The 17,601-nt window shown below is 40.4% G+C and overlaps 3 protein-coding genes across 5 annotated transcripts; 2 read left to right on the forward strand and 1 right to left on the reverse strand.

Moving 5' to 3' along the window:
* Window positions 1-113: 113 nt before the first annotated feature.
* On the forward strand, window positions 114-1,478 carry RB195_006536 (uncharacterized protein; the record flags this gene model as incomplete). 2 transcript variants are annotated; one of them, XM_064179683.1, is made up of 6 exons in its annotated part: window positions 153-171; window positions 247-307; window positions 362-473; window positions 943-1,062; window positions 1,118-1,230; window positions 1,319-1,478. In XM_064179683.1, the coding sequence occupies 6 exons, from the start codon at window positions 153-155 to the stop codon at window positions 1,476-1,478; spliced, it is 585 nt and encodes a 194-aa protein (XP_064036619.1). The 2 variants fall into 2 exon arrangements, with proteins under 2 accessions (XP_013307795.2, XP_064036619.1); XM_013452341.2 differs by having other exon boundaries at window positions 114-307.
* Window positions 1,479-4,616: 3,138 nt separating this feature from the next.
* On the reverse strand, window positions 4,617-8,022 carry RB195_006537 (uncharacterized protein; the record flags this gene model as incomplete). Its single annotated transcript, XM_064179684.1, has 5 exons — window positions 4,617-4,814; window positions 5,807-5,899; window positions 5,970-6,322; window positions 6,379-6,628; window positions 7,873-8,022. The coding sequence occupies 5 exons, from the start codon at window positions 8,020-8,022 to the stop codon at window positions 4,617-4,619; spliced, it is 1,044 nt and encodes a 347-aa protein (XP_064036620.1).
* Window positions 8,023-10,206: 2,184 nt separating this feature from the next.
* On the forward strand, window positions 10,207-17,181 carry RB195_006538 (uncharacterized protein; the record flags this gene model as incomplete). 2 transcript variants are annotated; one of them, XM_064179686.1, is made up of 17 exons in its annotated part: window positions 10,207-10,368; window positions 10,438-10,523; window positions 11,075-11,220; window positions 11,276-11,399; window positions 11,766-11,878; window positions 11,946-12,037; window positions 12,917-13,090; window positions 13,299-13,426; window positions 13,726-13,810; window positions 13,913-13,987; window positions 14,218-14,364; window positions 15,239-15,401; window positions 15,479-15,573; window positions 15,626-15,742; window positions 15,816-15,955; window positions 16,994-17,087; window positions 17,140-17,181. In XM_064179686.1, 17 exons carry the CDS (start codon window positions 10,207-10,209, stop codon window positions 17,179-17,181), a joined length of 1,983 nt encoding a protein of 660 aa, XP_064036621.1. The 2 variants fall into 2 exon arrangements, with proteins under 2 accessions (XP_064036621.1, XP_064036622.1); XM_064179685.1 differs by lacking the exon at window positions 17,140-17,181 and having other exon boundaries at window positions 16,994-17,108.
* Between the last annotated feature and the right edge of the window lie 420 nt (window positions 17,182-17,601).

A 17,601-nucleotide genomic window follows, 5' to 3' on the forward strand; every position in this document is an offset into this window, starting at 1 on the left:
TCTTGGGGCATTATGTTTTATATTTCAGGTCTGAGCGAAGGTAACTGTTCGTTTGTTCTCCTCTTCTTGCGAAGTCATTAGCGTGGGTGATATATGTTGCGGATTTGTTTGTAATGGATACTATGTTGCTACGAACAAGCCATCATATTAGAATGCCCATACCATCTGACGGTGAGAAAGACTTGCTGCTAAGGGATGCTAGGGCAATCGTTCACTCCCTTGTTCTACGTTCACTTACACCGGCAGATGTACCTGCGATAAAATCTCTATGTGCTGCTTCTTTCCCAATTCAATATCCGGAGTGTTGGTACGCCGTTCTGAAATTTTAAAGTTGGTAACTGTTTATTCTAGACTATTATAGGTTCGAGGAAGTTGTTTCTGGTGCTCTGATTAGCGTAGGTTTGTTCGATGAGGAAGAGTTGGCTGCAATGATGGTAGCAGAAACAAAAACTATTTTGCATTGTAATCCAGAGGTGAATCAATTGTAGCAAATTTTCATTGCTCGTAAATTGTCTGTTGCAGTAAAATGGTAATAAAGTAATGATCAATCTTCACCAGAATATCAGGTTTTGTTTGCTTTTCTAGCTCTTCTTGATCTCTGTCCAGTCAAAAACTACAGCTAATCTCTAACTGATACTTCTTTCAGTGATCTATAGTAGGTCACAAAGTCAAAACGAAATGAAACACGGTGCAGTTATGTAAGCAGCTGAGCTCCAGCTATGCCGCTTCGAGTGCAGCAAATTGCGAAATTGCTCCGTGCCTCATGTCATTTTGACCCGACTGTAGACATTTTGAATGCAGACAATTGTGTATACCCATTTATATTTAATTATACATATCTAGTTATAGATTTTCTGATTACACTTTCTTCTGTCACAGATCTCATGCCAGTTCATGGTTTCAAGATACTTTCATCAAAGTCATAACGGTTTTATGTTATAGGATCGCGATATAGTTGCTGATACCGGTGCTCATGTTGTTTACATGCTAAGTTTGGCTGTCGCTCATCCTTACCGAAGATTAGGTCTTGCTTCACGCCTTCTGCGACATTTATTAGATTCAGTACGTGGGTTGACACTTTAATTTGAGCCACTAAATCCGCATCTCAAGTTTACAGGTTGTTGACAACCCTCCCTACCCGAAAGCGGTCTTCCTGCATGTGCTTTCTACTAACACTCCTGCGATTAAATTCTATAAATCCAATGGATTCGTTCATCATACTACTTTGTTGTGAGTTTCAGTTTATTCATTTTTGCCGAATGGAAGCCAAATGAGGACAAATTTATCACTCTATATCCCAATATTTTTGAAATTTCAGAAATTACTATCGCTTAAAAACAGAATATGGAGATGGATGCACATACGTTTTGTATACGAATGGTTCACGTCCTCCATTTTCCTTCAATGATATCTGTCGTTCAGTTGGCTCTGCTCTTTGCTTTCCCATTAAAGCACTGTGCCGCACGTTGTTTTACTGATAGAAAAACATTCCACTGAAACGCCAGTTGACCTTTAGATTCCTCTTCTGATTGGTCCCATTCTAGCATTATGTTTCTGCCTCTCATCTTTAACAGTGAACATAGATGCCATACTGGGAGCCGGTGCTCCAATCCCCTTCACTTTTGGACGGTTTGCGAATGAACCCACTCCACTTTTGTACAGTTCCTCCTCATCACTTGAGCTGCACCCCATGAGCTAGGCTCCCTTCGCCTGAAGAGAGTCCACCTCCTCCGTATCGCACCTATGGCAGTGAGGATGAAATCCAGAAACCGATAGACTTTATGTTTGTTAAAGCTTCGCTCTTTCTGCACTTTAGAAAAGTTACACTGCTAGTACATCTAATCCTTTTCTTCCACTTCAGCAAAGGGACTATTGACTTAAACAGAAATTGCTTGCGTCCCTATGTGTAAAAGCGGCAACCAATCCGAAGCACCAGAGAATCGCGAAGCGTTGGTTCCAGCACACAGAGTCAACCGCACCTTGTTTTTGTTGAACTCTTTGGTCATTTATGTATTGTACTTTATATCGCCGCTTAAACTTGGTCCGCACACCCCAGGCTCAGAATCCTCCCAAATAATCACCTCAGCTTTTTGATGGTCCCTGGCATAAAAATACTCCGAGGCTTGGAAACAAAATCCCATTCGCCAAACACGAATTACTTGTTTCGGGATTACTGGCTAATTTGCACTTTAGAAGTCTTTATTAACTGTCCTTACAGCAGTATTTTTCCTAGTTCAAGACCGGACATCGCACATTTGCGTTTGCACGCAATCAAGAACACAGTTAATAGAGGTCATGCTGCTTTTCAGATACTATAGTATAAATCTGCAACTTCCAGAAGAATTGTGGTGCCATGAAAAACAATTTTAGTATTTGTCATCGTGAAAGTATTCTTTCTCAAAGATGACGGCCTATTGTGCCAATGATATGGTTGGATTACCAATTTTGAATCCAATTACGAATCCTAATTTTTAATGGATTTTTCTAGACCAAATTTGCCGCAAAGATAACGATAATGAATTTAAAATTAACAAACCTGACAAGTGAACGTGGAATTTTTGATACATGGCAATCGGCACGTTTTTGTTTTTCGTCAACTTTCTTCTTGCGTTATCTGGTTACTTGATGAATATACACCAGCACTCTCCGTGTAGTTGGCAACATTTCTTTCCTATTTCTTTTCCAGCATTTCTCAAGGTCATCCATACCTACTTCTTTAGCAGTTACTTTAAACTACCAAATGTGAACGAGGAGTAAATAATAGATCCAGAACAGGTGCAGCGATAGTTTTCAATCTTCCCACCTTCATCACAATGGAGTCGATACATTGGTACCAGACTTGTCTTGGAAGACAAGTACACTAACTTAAAGGCAGAATATCACGAAATTGACCTAATGTGGAAGGCTGATGGAAAACGTAGATTTCGGGGTGTAAACTGCGCACATGAGTGTGGCGCCACTTAATTTCCCCTGATCGTCCAGAAAAATGGGTGGGAACAACGCTTGTTCCTACAATCTATGCTAGAACGCAACTATTGTGCGCGCCGGTTCCTTGTGCAGGCTATTCATTGGTTTTACTTGGGTGATGGGCTGGTGAGGAAACCTCACTGATCTTCGATCGTTCACTGTATGCGGCTTGTGCACGAGTGTGATGCGTTCCAACATACCTTAGGCTGCGCGCAGATTTCAGTGTCGTGCGGGCTGGGCGGTTCGGCAGCTCTGCGCTTCGATGGTTATTGAGCATTCACAGCCGTGCGTTCAAAGGACGCCTAGGGAAAATTGAGCGGGGCCGCGCTGATATTCATAATTAACACTAAAATCTTGTGTGTTCCTTCAGGTTTCCACACTACGTTATTTTCGTGATACACTGCCTTTAATACAATAGCTGACCTCTGATACTTATAGTATAGGCTGCATACGCGTTTATGAAGTCCTATGATTCTTAATTAAAGTCAAAGGCATTGACAATTCAAGGGGCTCCCAACGCGAAGCACTTCATCCTTTTATCCAGAAGAACCATATCTTTGGACTTCAACCTGTGCTGAACTAAAACGGTAGCCTGGTCAAAACGAGCTGAAATGCGTTGCAATTGCGTAAGCAGTTGCGCTGGAAGTGGAGTCGTAGTGGAGCTAATGATTGCGGTCAAGACTGGGATCTTTACTCATTCTTGTATTGCTGCATGCGAATACGTCGAGCGCAAACGCTGTTGCACCATATGTAGATCAGATCGTTTTGACCCGGCTATAGCTAAGGACTGTTTGAAGTAGGAAAGTACATTGTTGTTAGAAATATTAGTGTCGATCGTAGTGCATGTTGCAGTGGCCTTTACCTGACCCGAGTATCAATGAATTACATTTTAAAACATTCTTCTAAATTTTCCCATGACTGTTATCGCTGATCGTTTGCGCAATCCCGGTTTTCTTCAGTAGACATCTCTTTCTGCTCAGGTACTTTGTTGTATAAAACGCAATGTTTTTCTCATCGTTCGTGAGCAATGAGCTTTTTTCTTTTGTTTATGCAGCTTTAGTGCCTAGTGCTTTGATTCATTTTTCAAGATGTGTTGTTTTTAAATAATGTTGCATGCTCAACCACGCGCCTATGTAAATTTGTTGCTCTTCTGCAATTCAGATATTGATGATAATTAATGCATTATTCTTGTTGGAGCACACAATAAGTGATACGTTCATTTTACAGCGAGTGGTTTACATTTAGCATGTACATTACTTTGTAACAATGCAACACTTTTTCCTCGGTTGCATACGATTTCGCCCTCACCCTGCCTGACCGATCTCGTCCACTCTCCGTCACGATCGTAAATCTGTTTCAATAATTTGTTTTTTAAAAGAACTCTCTCAAGAACTCAATCACTCCATTAACAACGTAAGGAAGATCAAGCAGAATTTTTCGCACTTCGAACTCCAAGAAACAATGACTAATTGTATTATGGATTAAGATCGGACCTAGCTGAGTGGACAGGCTCGGGAGAGGATCCGGAGGTATTCCAAAGTATTCTTTTTTCATCGACATCAGACGAGTATTAGCTAGTATCAGCTTTTGATACTGAAGTTTGCCATAATGGAAACGCGTTGTGTTCTTTTCCATAGATTTATTCACTTTTAAGAATAAACATTTATATCCTTTTGTTGTGCTTCGTTAAGCGATGAGGTTATCATAGCTCCGTTAGATACGTGATGATGATGGTCATCGATGGTGATCACGTTGCCTGATGCTGAAGGTACTGTTGATGTGGTAGCTGGCGGTTGCATCATGCCCTGGTGCTGTTCAGTCAAGCTACGCAGCTCTTTCCGGACACGCTAAAATACTGCTTTTATTGAGTCGCTGACTTGTAATTGTGTATTGGTTTTGGTTCTACACTAAGAAATTATGTATGGGAGTCTTCTCTTTTTGATAATTGTGTTCGCTATGTCAAGAATTTATAGTCGACGTGAAGCACGGTACAGTTGGGTAAGCGGTTGCGCTCGAAACGGTGCAGTGAAGCTAGCGCTTTGGATCGAAGTAGGACTAACGCGAACTCCAGCAATGAACAGTGGTAGCAGAGGTCCTCATTCGATTTCCCTATAGATTTGATGACTTGTAACACTCTTGAACACCCATGAAATGAACACCCATGTAACATCCATGAAAGGCACAGAAGAGGTCACACAAAAAGAGTTGATCTTATCTCGGAAATAATCCTCCTACGAATGGTTCGGTTTAGTATGTTTATGAGAACATTTATCGATGGAGTATGATTTCTTTAATGGTGCTGATTCATCAAAAAAATTCTAGTAAAGAACAGATTTTTTCGATTCGATGGTTTCATATAATTCAGACACAAGAAGGCGGTGGTGTATTTGCGTGGTACATGACATATGTTGAGAGAGGAAGTGATGGAATTTTAACAAAGGAGTTTTCCACTCCGCCTCTTCAGAGATTGACATATAGAACACAGTCTGATAGAAAATTTGCCATCTGCGTTCGTTTTCCATGTGTCTGTGTTAGATATGTGACAGTACATCTTTAATTTTGCTTGCTAGCTCCGAACCTGTCATCTACAGTGCGCAGTTTTTTTCAATCCATCTTAAATTCGCATGGCCATGGAAATTTCATCCATTATTATTACGAAATAGCGCGAGTAGTAACCGTTTAACATTGTACGCCACTGTACGCGTGCCAAGCTGCACCAGAGATCGAAACGTTTTGACTGGAGTACGTTGGTTTAAAGAGATTGAGGGAGTGCACTTTTTGAATTTGCATTTCACGTCACCATTATATGAAGAGACATAACAACGTTTAACAAACTAACTTCTAGGTCAGTTTCCACATGGTTCTTAAGCGATTGAATGGTGGCAATGAGAGTGAGATTTCCATTAGTATTTTGGAGTTCAGCGTCATACTGCTAAAAAGAAAAATTCGAATATTGTTGTTAACCTAAACTGAATTACAAATTGATCTAAGGAAAAAAAAACCTGGATAATTCTGCTCAGATTAAGCGCCTTGACATTCCAGTAGAACATCTGCACATCATTTAGTCTCACTACCTCGTCCTGGGTGGTGAACAACTGACAACCAAGGTCGAACTTCCTTTTGATGGCATTAATGGCGTTGAATTGCCAAGCTTCTACTGTACTCATCTTATGTGAGACCATTGTAAATCGAGAAATTATCTCCGCAGGAATAGCAGGAGGAAATTTGCTTAACAGTTTTAGTTGAACCATATGCACGGCAAGGAATCGTTCGCCGCCCCGCATGACTGAGGGTAGTTGTGTGTTGTCGATTTCTACCCACTGCCAGTTGTATAAAAGCTGAAGGAACTGCTCGCCTTAAAAAAAATCTTTGGACTTATAAAGTGGCACAGGCTTACTGAAAGTTGCATACCCGTCGGTACTTGCCGTGCATCGCAAAATGCTGACGGAAGAGGTGCAGCGCGCGGGAGTTGTGCACCGCTAGGTGATTCAGGTGGAGGAAGGTCGGCAGTACCTGTATCTGAGCCCGTGTATCGCTTTTTAGGTGGGCGAGGGTCTGATGGTGAAGCAACTACATCGCATCTTTCAATGTGTCTCTCTTCATGGCTATCAGGGGAACCTGAGGACTTGGTCACACCTACAGCCTCCTGTCCGCCAAAAACCTAGAAAAATCAATATTATATGTGTAAATTGACCCGGAAAATTGAGAAGGGTAGTTTTCAAAAGTGGTTTGAGCGCAAAGAAGGTGGGTTGACATATGATTCTCAACTGGGCGCAACAGCAGATCAAAAGAAGTTATGCTCCACTTCACAGACCCGCTTCTTCGGCTGCCTCGGATTGGGTCAAAAGGACCTGAATGAATTTCATAAGCAGCTGCGTTGAACGATGGTCGTTCCGCACCGTCTCGAGAGTTGCAATATGCTTCAGGCCGTTCTGACCTAACCGTACCTATGTTTTATGACATTGTGTAAACTCTAGAACAATCTTGTTCAAAAGATTCACAGTTAGTACCGACCACATCCGTCTGGGTAGGCTTGATGTGCCTTCCATTGAGAGAGAACAGAGGAAAGAGGGAGTGAGTGCAAGTCAGGCAGAGAAACGTGTGTTCAAAAAACAAACAGTCGCATAATGCTCACTAGAATTAATACATTTGTCGGCAACTGTAGCTAGTAACGACTTAACTTCTACCCAAAGATATAGATGCGACCAATTCCATTCATATTTAACATACTGCGTGGACGGGAATTTGAAGCGCCGTCTAGCCTCGTAATCGGGATTATCGGAATTGTTAAGGCCCGTAATTAAGCCATTTTATCGGATGCGACATTTGTGCGTTTTCAATGCAACGTACGTGAATTACACAGTAACCTCTAACTACCAGTGAAGAAATCTCAAACACGCAAATTTCCTTAAATGCTGCCTCAATAGGTAGACTGAATTGTTAGTGAATGGACTTAAGTACTCTTTCGAAACAGTATTTTCTAAGACAATTTACAGAATCACTATTGAAACCGTCCCTCTAATTATCTTTGAAATCAAGTTTTGTGACGTGTGAGTTTAACTTTATTGGACATCAATCCTAAACAACAAATAAAACTCTGTGTTTGCGGGTTAAGTTACTGAGGAGTTCGAAAGTGACTAATGTAATGTCCATTTTTTTCGTCGTTGTTTGACGAAAGTACCCAAGTCACTCTTCTTACAAGTTGATCTTGAAGAAGATTGCATGGGGACGTCATGCTAGCAAGCGCACTTGAGAATGGATTATATGTGGCAGCTGCGCAGAAATGACCAAGACGTATCTAGTACATGCCAATTAAGACGAAATGAAGGAAAGAAGTACCGAAATTTTTAAAACATTCACGGGAGAGCGGATAGGTTGTATCTAGACTTGGAAATCAGAGCATACCTCCGGACTGCCGACAATAGACACTTCAACTCGTGGTTCATCGTTCATCGTATTGCTGATAGTGGCGGTGTTGACATTATTTGTAACCGTGTTGGAGCTTGTAGTGGGCAGCAGACCCCGATCCTGAACTTGCTCCACAGTACTGTCCATTGAAACCTTCGACGTCGACGTTTCGCACTGCAGCTCCCTACTGCCACACGATATTGATTGTGCCGTCGTTCACCCTCATCAGCTCTATGCTCTCTCGTCCTCTTCTGACGCAGAATATGCACAACAACGTCACCCACTGCGCTTTTGTGCTGTTCAGAATTTGCGGACGGACACACTTTCAGCGGATCTCGTGATACTACAGTGAAAGTGTACTGTAATCCCATTCTTCTATCAGGAACTTTCGCCGTTAGACACAAGATTTAGAAGTGGCTCTACTTTTATTTATTTTGAAGTTTAACTTGTATAGTTCTTTCTTCTCATGATTTGGTAATCTATTTTTGTGGTATGCACAGTAACCCGCACAACGTATGTACATAACAGATGCGCAGCAGTTCTCAGCGCTATGATGTATTCTCAGCGCTATGATGTATTGTAGACTGCAAGTTTAATTCTGCAATGAGGGGCCGCATTTTTCATCGTTTCTCATGCTGCTTTTTCTTCTTCTTTCTTCTTCTTCTCGAGGAATGTCCTTTAAGTAATCTCGTTCCAATAGGAGCACATTTGCTTGTACATCTTCACTTTCCGTAGTACTTAGAATTGCTGAGAACTTTCTCTTGTTCAGCTCTTCCCATATCCATTCCATGTTCTACGGTAGGAGTGCTTCTGCACTGCAACCATACCAGATTCTTCAATGCTGACTTTATTAGACGTATCGAACTGCTTGTGTTATCTCTCCCGCTTTTCCAGAAAGGAAAATGTCCCAAAACTCCTATATATATATATATATATATATATATATATATATATATATATATATATATATATATATATATATATATATGTATATGTATATGTATATGTATATGTATATGTATGATCTCAAAGGAGAACACATGTCACTGTCGATGTTACTAACTGCTATAAATTTAGCTCTCTTCATAATTCAATTGGCGGAGGCGGTGAGTAAAAGGACCATTGTCTACTGCTGGATTCATGAACTATTCATGAAACCACTGTTGTGTTCAAATGATTTGGTGTCTGGTGCAGTTCTGTAAACAGATGTGTTCGAAGTGGTAAAGTGAAATGCTAGGATCCTCTCCGTTCTGCAATCCGACTGCGGCTAATGAGGATCCTACCAAGAACGTACAACCTTTGGAATTGCTTCAGAAATTTGCTCATTTAACCCGGATGTTTATGTGTCTATACTTACTAAGATGAGCGAGTGAATTAATAATGAAACTCGTTCGTCGATCAGATGTTTTCGATTGTGCTTAGTAAGCTCTTTTATATCCATCTAGACATATTTTTCTATCTTCTTTTTTCTATTTTTTCTATTTTTTTCACTGATACTTCTGTACCATGACCTCCGGGCCCACCATCTCACAGCGTGTCCCCTTTAAAGGCATCACCTTCGAATCTGGAGTGGTACGGGTTTCAGGCGGGTAATGCCTATATGGTATCGTAGATTGTGGAGAAGAGGGTGATTTCTTTCATCACTCCGTGTATCAGTGTAAACGGACGACCGGAACGCTGTTTCTTACTACGGCTTCTGTTGCAATGCGAAACGTTTGCGCCCCGCCCCGCCTGCGATTCGTGAAATGAAATGAATTGCCTATCAGGGCGTCCGAATGGATTTTCGACGAATCACAGGCAGGGGCGGGACGCAAGGATAGTACGCAATGGTGAACGTCGTCAGGAATTCCGTTCCGAACCCGTCTATTAACAGTGATGCAGGGGGAAGTGTGCGAGATCCCACCCGTTTTTGCAATCTACCCTCCCGTATACTCTTTGGCCCTCGGAAACCCATACCACGTCAGATTCGTGGGGTGATGCCTTTAAAAAGGACACGCTGTGAGATGGCGGCCTTAGAGGTAATGGTGGAGAAGTATCGGTGACAAAATGCGTCTAGATGGATAAAAAAAAGGTTTACTAAGCACAACCGTTCAAATTAAGATGCATCTCGCTTCACTATGGTATAATTTGGCAACAGTTAAGCAGAGCCTAACTCAGAAAGAAATTTATGTACCGTTGTATTTCCGATGACATTTAGAGTGTGGTAACTATATAGACCCTCAGTACAGTAGTTAATTTTATGCGCGTGCTTCTTTATATTTTGCAGCTTAGGTCGTGCACGAGGTGTGTCTTTCCATATTTCTTGACTTAAATATTTCAGACTTTTCAGATATGGACTCTACTGGTCCACAGTCTCATCTTGTGTCTGCAATGTCCGCCAGTGCTATCCATACAACGAATATTCAAGGGGGAGTAGATGAGTTGAGCGAAAAGCAACTCACTCCCGAAGTATTGCAGATCTTAATGACGTTCTTGCGGAAAAATGGACTTTCGGTGATCTTTTTCTAAATCCTGTCCCGTCCTAAATCCTTTCATGTTCGTTCGTATTGATATCGTTTGCAGGAAACTGAGGAAGCTCTTTCAAAGGAAGCGAACAATCTTTTAGTGATGAGCGAAGACGTTGCGGTATCTTCAACGTTTCCTTCTAGGTATCATGGTTTTTAGCGACTCAAGGGCAGCGTGACACTTTGACGATTTTGGGATTTGCTCACGAATAGATAGCGGTAAAGTTATTGTTTATGACCATGTGCGAAATCAAGCTCAATCCCACTAGTAATGCGAAGAAATGCGTGTGAAACACTCGTGTGATCTCATTTCTCAGCGATGCAGCTTACCACGGATGGTAAAAGGATAGCAATCCGCAACCCATTTGTGATTATGCAGGTAGGAGAGGTTCTGCTGCTATTTGAGTTGTATTAGCTGAATTCCGTGGAATGGACAACAGTGAAGTCCTCCGTGTTCTATCGCGTAATAAGTTGCATTTTTGAGGAGACGAGATCACGCAAGGTTGTTTCACTCGCGTTTTTCTGGACTACTACGTTGAATTGAGCATGACCATGCTCATACTCGTGAACTACACTCATACTTCTACGTATTCGGTGATTAAAACTTCGTCATTTTTGTGATACACCGCCTTCGAATGCATTTCTTCATGCCTGTTATTCACCGTTTTTTTATGTTCAGCCGTAGTTGTTTTCAGCGAGGCTCTTCTATCTGAATTTGAGTCTCTAGTGCAGTTCGTAGATTCCTCTTTTGACTTCTTTCAAGCGGAGTTCAGCCTCCTTCTGTTCCCTGTCTTCGCTCATTCGTACATCAAGATCCTAATGGAAAGTTCTGTTAATAATGGTGAGAACAGTAATGTTTATGTCTTTCCTATATAAGAGGTTTACCTCGATTTTAGCAAAGGAGTTTTTCAAGCGATACTGTAAGCGGATCCCTGCCCCATACGAAGAACTGGTTTACAAGTTGGAACGGCTTGGAACCGCTCAACAGGCTCACGCTGATTCATACGTTCAACTTCTAATGTGAGCCAACATCTTTGTCTGTGCTTTTCTCTTGGCTTGTGTGAATTACTAATGGTCAGAGCACAGCTCGAGTTAGAGGAATATTCTATTACTGTTGCGTCGAGCGTGGAAATCTGTGTACCTTTTGCAGTTTACTAAGCTACTATGCTATGGAATCTGCGTGAACTCGCGAGTAGCTTCCCTTGTCAGACCTATCATCGTTTAATGATCCAATACCCAACCCAATCGCTGGCAGAACTAGTCTGAAAGCCCGTCGTCAGTCGGTTGTTACACGTACTCATGCAGCTGTTCATGTATTAAGAGAGCAAAAGAAAAAACCTATTTGCTGGCAAACCAAATACAATCATAACCGGTCGATTTTTGAAGGAAAAATCCTTTCTTGGTGAAAATGTCGAAATCCTCGCTCAAACAGTTGGAAATTCCCTTAGCACGGACGCCAACAATCAAGAACATTATAAAGGAGCGCATCACTCTTGAAGGTGGGTACATTTTTCTTCTTCGTATCCAGGTGACTCATATTTCATCCATATTGTTCATCTTTCTCAGCTTCCGACGTCGTTTCTAAACTGAGGTCAAGCGTCGAATGTCAAATGGGAGGAGTTCTTGGCCAAATATCTAAAAACGAAAAGAGACATAAGGTGGTTTTACTACGACTACATTTAATTGATGCTGTATTTCACATTTCGCTGTTGAACCTTGTTTCTCTCTCGTCATTTTCAACGACGGCTCTTAACTTTCCTTGAAACTGCGCCCGTAACTTTACAATAGTCTTACGTGGCTGAACCTCATAAGGTTAATGAAAAAAGTTTTTGGTTTTCTCATTCAAAACATTCTATGATGTTATTCCGAGAAGGATGTAGATGTTTTAAGTGAATGTAGAGTTTCGGGATTTTTTAAATTGAATATTCGATTGAACTTATAGTGATCATCAACCCACGCTGCTATCATATTGGGCAGGTGCTGTGGTTCTAATATTTGGACGTTTTCAAAAAATTTTGCCTTCCTTTTCATGCGTTCAAGTGTAACAAAAGCCACTAGTTTTTGAAAATTGTGTTCCCAATGCGGCTGCGAAATCTTGGCTTTACCATGTACCCAGACAAACTCGGGCTTCGCTTTTGAACTTGTTGTTTTGATTCATCTTTTTTAATCCACTAATTTAACACATGACTTATATGGTTTTATCAGATGAACGTTGACGTGAGCAGGTCAAGAGAGATAGATCTTACCTGCGGATTCCATAAAATAGTTAATTGCAGTAGAATGGCAATGAATTACTCGTAAACTAACGTGGTTCATTATCCGTTTTATTAGTGGGGTACCCGTTTTGTAGAGTTACAGAAAGGAAAAGTGGAGGAAATGCTGGAAAGGTTTCCTTACGATTCATGCAGAAACTTTGCAGAACTTTCCTTATAGGTTCGGATTTAGGACTAGTATGAGTGATGGTAGAGCCATTTGCTAAATCCTTGTGTTCTTATGAAACATCAGGGATTTCTCTTCAGTTTTCTCTGGATTTTCAGATGCACTATGGTGTTCTGAAAGACGATGTTTCGCAAGCAATAGAAAAGAAGAAAGCTCGTGGAAAGGAGTTGAAAGATAGCAAGAAGAGCCAAGCACTAGCTCCGGTTCCCGACCGTATTCCTCTGCCACCTCTTAGTGAATCTTTACGAGAAGAACGGCGGAAGGCGATGAGGGTACCATATTTTTCGTATTGTTATTTTCGTTAAAAAAAAAACGATGTTTGGCTTTCTGCACCATTCACTATTTGGAGTCTTGTCATTTGGGTTCTCCATTCTAAGAGAAAAGTAGCTGATGTGTTTTCTTGTTATTTTTTGACCGTAGTGTGTTTTAGTGTGTCGTTTGTTGGAACTCACTTTTCTTCTTAAGCCCTCTTTTCTTCAGGATGCAAACAAACTTACTTTGGTCTCTCAAGAAAGTCCACCCTCTGTTTGCATGTTGACTGCACTGAATACTTACGGAGGTGTTTCTTGTTGTGATGTTTCTGATGATTCTTCGATGCTCTGCATAGGGTTTGTCTTTGACTTTCTTCACAGTGTAGTTCCTATACATATATATATATATATATATATATATATATATATATATATATATATATATATATATATATATATATATATATATGTATATATATATATGTATATATAATATATATATATATATATATGTATTATATATATAATATATATATATATGTATTATATATATATATATATATATACATATATATATAATATATATATAATATATGTATTATATATATTATATACATATATATGTATATATATATATATATATCTGTCGAAACCAGGGGCTCCGATGGTTCCGTTGAACTTACTGCCTTCGATGAAGACCAAAAGCTGAAAAAGTTACGGGACATGGAGGAGCTTGAACGGGTAGGTTAAGTTCTCATGCTTCACATGTTTCATTATTCTCAAGATTTTTCATTCATTTCAGATTTTTCTTCCACTGCATTGAGGCGGGTATTTTATTTTCAGATTGACATGGATGCGGATAATATCTCTGATCTCCTATATGATTTTGGAACTGCTAAATCGGAAGTAACGCTTCACGTATGTTTCTATTCATCATTTATTCATCACTTCATCAGCCGGGGATGAAGGATCTTGCTTTTCTTTTTGTTACGATTAGAAATCTTTAATTAATACTTACTTTAATTTAGCCTATTTTTCCCGATATTATTTCTGATGTTACCGAAATCGCACTTTTGACACCAGTGTTGTATTTAGTGCACTTTCGCTTAAAGAGTATTATTTTATGTTTTAAAAACTGCTTGTTATAGGGCCATTCCGGACCTGTCTATTCTACTCATTTTTCCCCCGACAACCGTTTGCTTGTTACTTCTTCATTGGACAGTACAATTCGCCTATGGAGCTTAGAAACGCAGAAAAACGTTGTCGTTTACCGTCTTAGTCGCCCAGTTTGGCAGGTACGCATTATGCTTCTACCTTCGAAAATTCGTGTAGGACCTTACATCTTTTAAGTTTTGTTTGAATTTCTGAATTTGCGACAAATCAAAAATTATTTTACTTTTGTAATGTCCCTATTCGTCAAGTAATGTATTTTTTTTACTTACATCGTGTTGGAATTTCATCCAACTTCATGTATAGTGAGGTCAAAACGACCTGAAGCTCGGTGCAGTTACGTAAGTGGCGCGACAGAACGTAGCTGTTAGGATCAAGAAAGACCCTCTCTAGCATCACTCGGAGTCAAGCGATGGGGAAAGCGAGCGAGGGTCAAACCCCGATCAAAACCGCTACCTTCACCGCCCCGCTTTGAGTGAACAACGGCAGTGATCTTCAGGTCGTTTTGACTCGTCTCCAAAATCATTCATGTCTTCGCTATCTGCAGTTCTGTCACTCTTCTCACAGAGACATGTGCGAAAACCACTAGAAGTAGAAGGTGCACTACTTGACGGTTCATAGTTTTCTATCAAAGTAAACTTCTTACTTGTTGACTCTTATTCTGCTCTATTCTGGGTTTGAATATAAATTTGGAAAGCCGAAATCTTACCTATTTTTTTCTTCTTCATACAAATAGGTGAAAACGATAGACTGCTTGAATGCGTGAATGTGAATTTCTCAGACGCTTTAAATTTTTTGAAATGTAAGCGGGTGCAGTTCTATTCCCTGATGCCATTGTAAGAAATATTTTTTTAAAAATGTGGACGTGGAATGAAGAGGAACTGGTCTTTTTATTGACGTATTGCCGTGCAGCTGCTCTCACACCGGGCGGCTTAGAAAAAAAACTGATCTACTCGGGATCAACATGATCATCTTTTGCAAATGCTACTTATTGTTCAGGTGCAGTTTTGTAATCGAGGATATTATATGTGCAGCGGAAGTGATGATAATGTGGCTTCGTTGTGGTGTACCGAGCGAATGCATCCTTTGCGAATTTTTGCAGACAGTTATGGATCAGTGAATTGTGTAGACTTTCACCCAAACTGCAACTACATTGTAGGAGGTAACCTATTTCTCATCTGTGGTGCATCACATTTTTTGTTGAATTATTATCGAGACAAAGCGAATGCGCTCTTCCAGGTAGTGAAGATCGCTATGTTAGGGTATGGGATGTTTTAACAGGTACATGTGTTCGCACATTCTGTGGTCATTCAGCTGGTGTTACTGCTGTTAAGGTAAACTCTTTATTCAGTCGATTAAGATAGTTTCAAATCTTCTATTGTACAGGTTTCACCTTGTGGTCGGTATATTATTTCGACAGCAGGTGATGGGGCTGTTTGCGTTTGGGATGTTGCATATCAAAGATTAGCGGGAATGGAAACTAAAGATTTTCGCGGTGCTATGGTAAGCTCTGCGATCGTTATTACCTGTCTGTTTGATTTTGTCCTTGATCAAAAATGATTAGTTTTTGAACTAGGGCTCTATATGCTTTTCCCGCGACGGTGGTTCTTTCGCAGTATCGCAGGGCGGTGAATGTTTATCTATCTATTCTTTGGACAACATGATTGCTGCAACTAGCAATGTTGCAGGAAATAACGAGCTTTGCTTCGATCCCAAGTTAGTTTTTCTTTTCACTCTGTGAGAACAAAATTCATATAATCATTCTTTTGCTCCAAACTTTTGACTCCCACTCTTCCCATTAGATTCTTCTTTTGTCCTTTTTTTGAAGAACAGCCCCACGAGAGAAGAATATCATCGAAATGATTTCATACTAAGTTCAGTAAGTTTCATGTGTTGTGCTTCACCTGTCAAAAGTTCACCTATCTTATATTTTGATATGTTTACCCTACTAAAATAGTAGGGGCGGGTGTGGCGCAGTCGGTTAGAGGTCCGTTGAAGCCACACGGTCGAGGGTTCGAATCCGCCCTAGTGCTCACCAAGCCTTTCATCCCTCCGTGGTCGATAAATTGGTACCAGACTTGTCTGGGAGGATAAAAACACTGACTTGATCATCGGCTGGCCCCCGTAGGTCATTCTATAGGCCAACACACGTTCCAAAACCTCAACGATTACGAATTCCAGTAAAAAACTCGTTGGCGCACCCCAAGTGGATTGATACGCCAGTAACTTTACTTTATTTACTTTACTAAAATATTGCCACTATATTTGTATTGTTTGAGCAAAAGCCGTTTGGGTACATCCGCTTTGCAAGAGTGAAGACTCGCAAACTTTTGATACTGCAGAATGAATGTGGTCGTAGTGCTCCTTCGAAAAAAATTGCAGAGTGAACAGCGGCTCCTATTACCTTTTTTAGTCTTTTTTTTTTTGATAGCATGCATCTCTTTAGAAATGGTTCTTAAACGCTTCTTCGCTGAATTGTTCGTAGTATTCTTGTAAGTGACTTGATTCAGATTTTCTTAAGACTTTTGGAACGTGCTTAACTTTCGATAGTAATGTCCATAGATTTGCTCCTCTCTCCTCACCTCTCAAAGTTCTGTCTGCAGTTCGCCAAGATTAAGTTTAAATGTAGGAATGGTTCTAAATTTCTGAAAATTCTGAAAACAGGCCTTTGCGTACATCATGCATCATTTTGTTTTGTGCCAGGAAGCGAAAGGGAATTCACTATAATGATCCCTACAATCTTTTCTTTTTCAGGATCAACATGCCGAATTTCAATATCTTCACATATCCGACTTTGCAAACAGCTGTGATAGGACTGCATTTTACACGAAGAAACCTTTTGCTAGCTGTGGGAGCGTACTGTGCTTAATGTTCTATGTTAAGAACTTTTCATTGTTCAGCGTCACTTTGTTTCGGATCACAAAGAATGTGCAAGAAGCTGATACGGTCGTTCGTAGTGGATATTATCTGTCTAGAAAGTATTACACGAAAGCTTCATTAAGCATCCAACATTTGCCAAAGGTGTCTGATCGAAGCCAAATTGTCTACCAGACTGGTCAGCCAAGCTTATTTTGTCTGGGTTGAGATATGGTATGCTACTGAAGTTGAAATGACGGTGGCAGGTCGACTACTCTGCGATGTATCACCTCACTGTCGCTCTCCTTGTGAAATGTTTCTTCAGAATACTTTTGTAACCAAATATATTTTAGTGGTACCGGCTTACCAAACATCTTGCACATCCTTAGTGAGTACAATGGTTTTATGTTTTTTTTTTTCAATTTTTAGTTAGTTAAATTAGTTAAGTTAAGTTAAATTACTTTAGCGGGTTCTATATCAGGTTAGACATATTGTCTTATTGCGGT

The sequence above is a fragment of the Necator americanus genome, chromosome I, assembly GCF_031761385.1.
Source record: "Necator americanus strain Aroian chromosome I, whole genome shotgun sequence".
In the NCBI taxonomy this organism is placed as follows: Eukaryota; Metazoa; Nematoda; class Chromadorea; order Rhabditida; family Ancylostomatidae; genus Necator; species Necator americanus.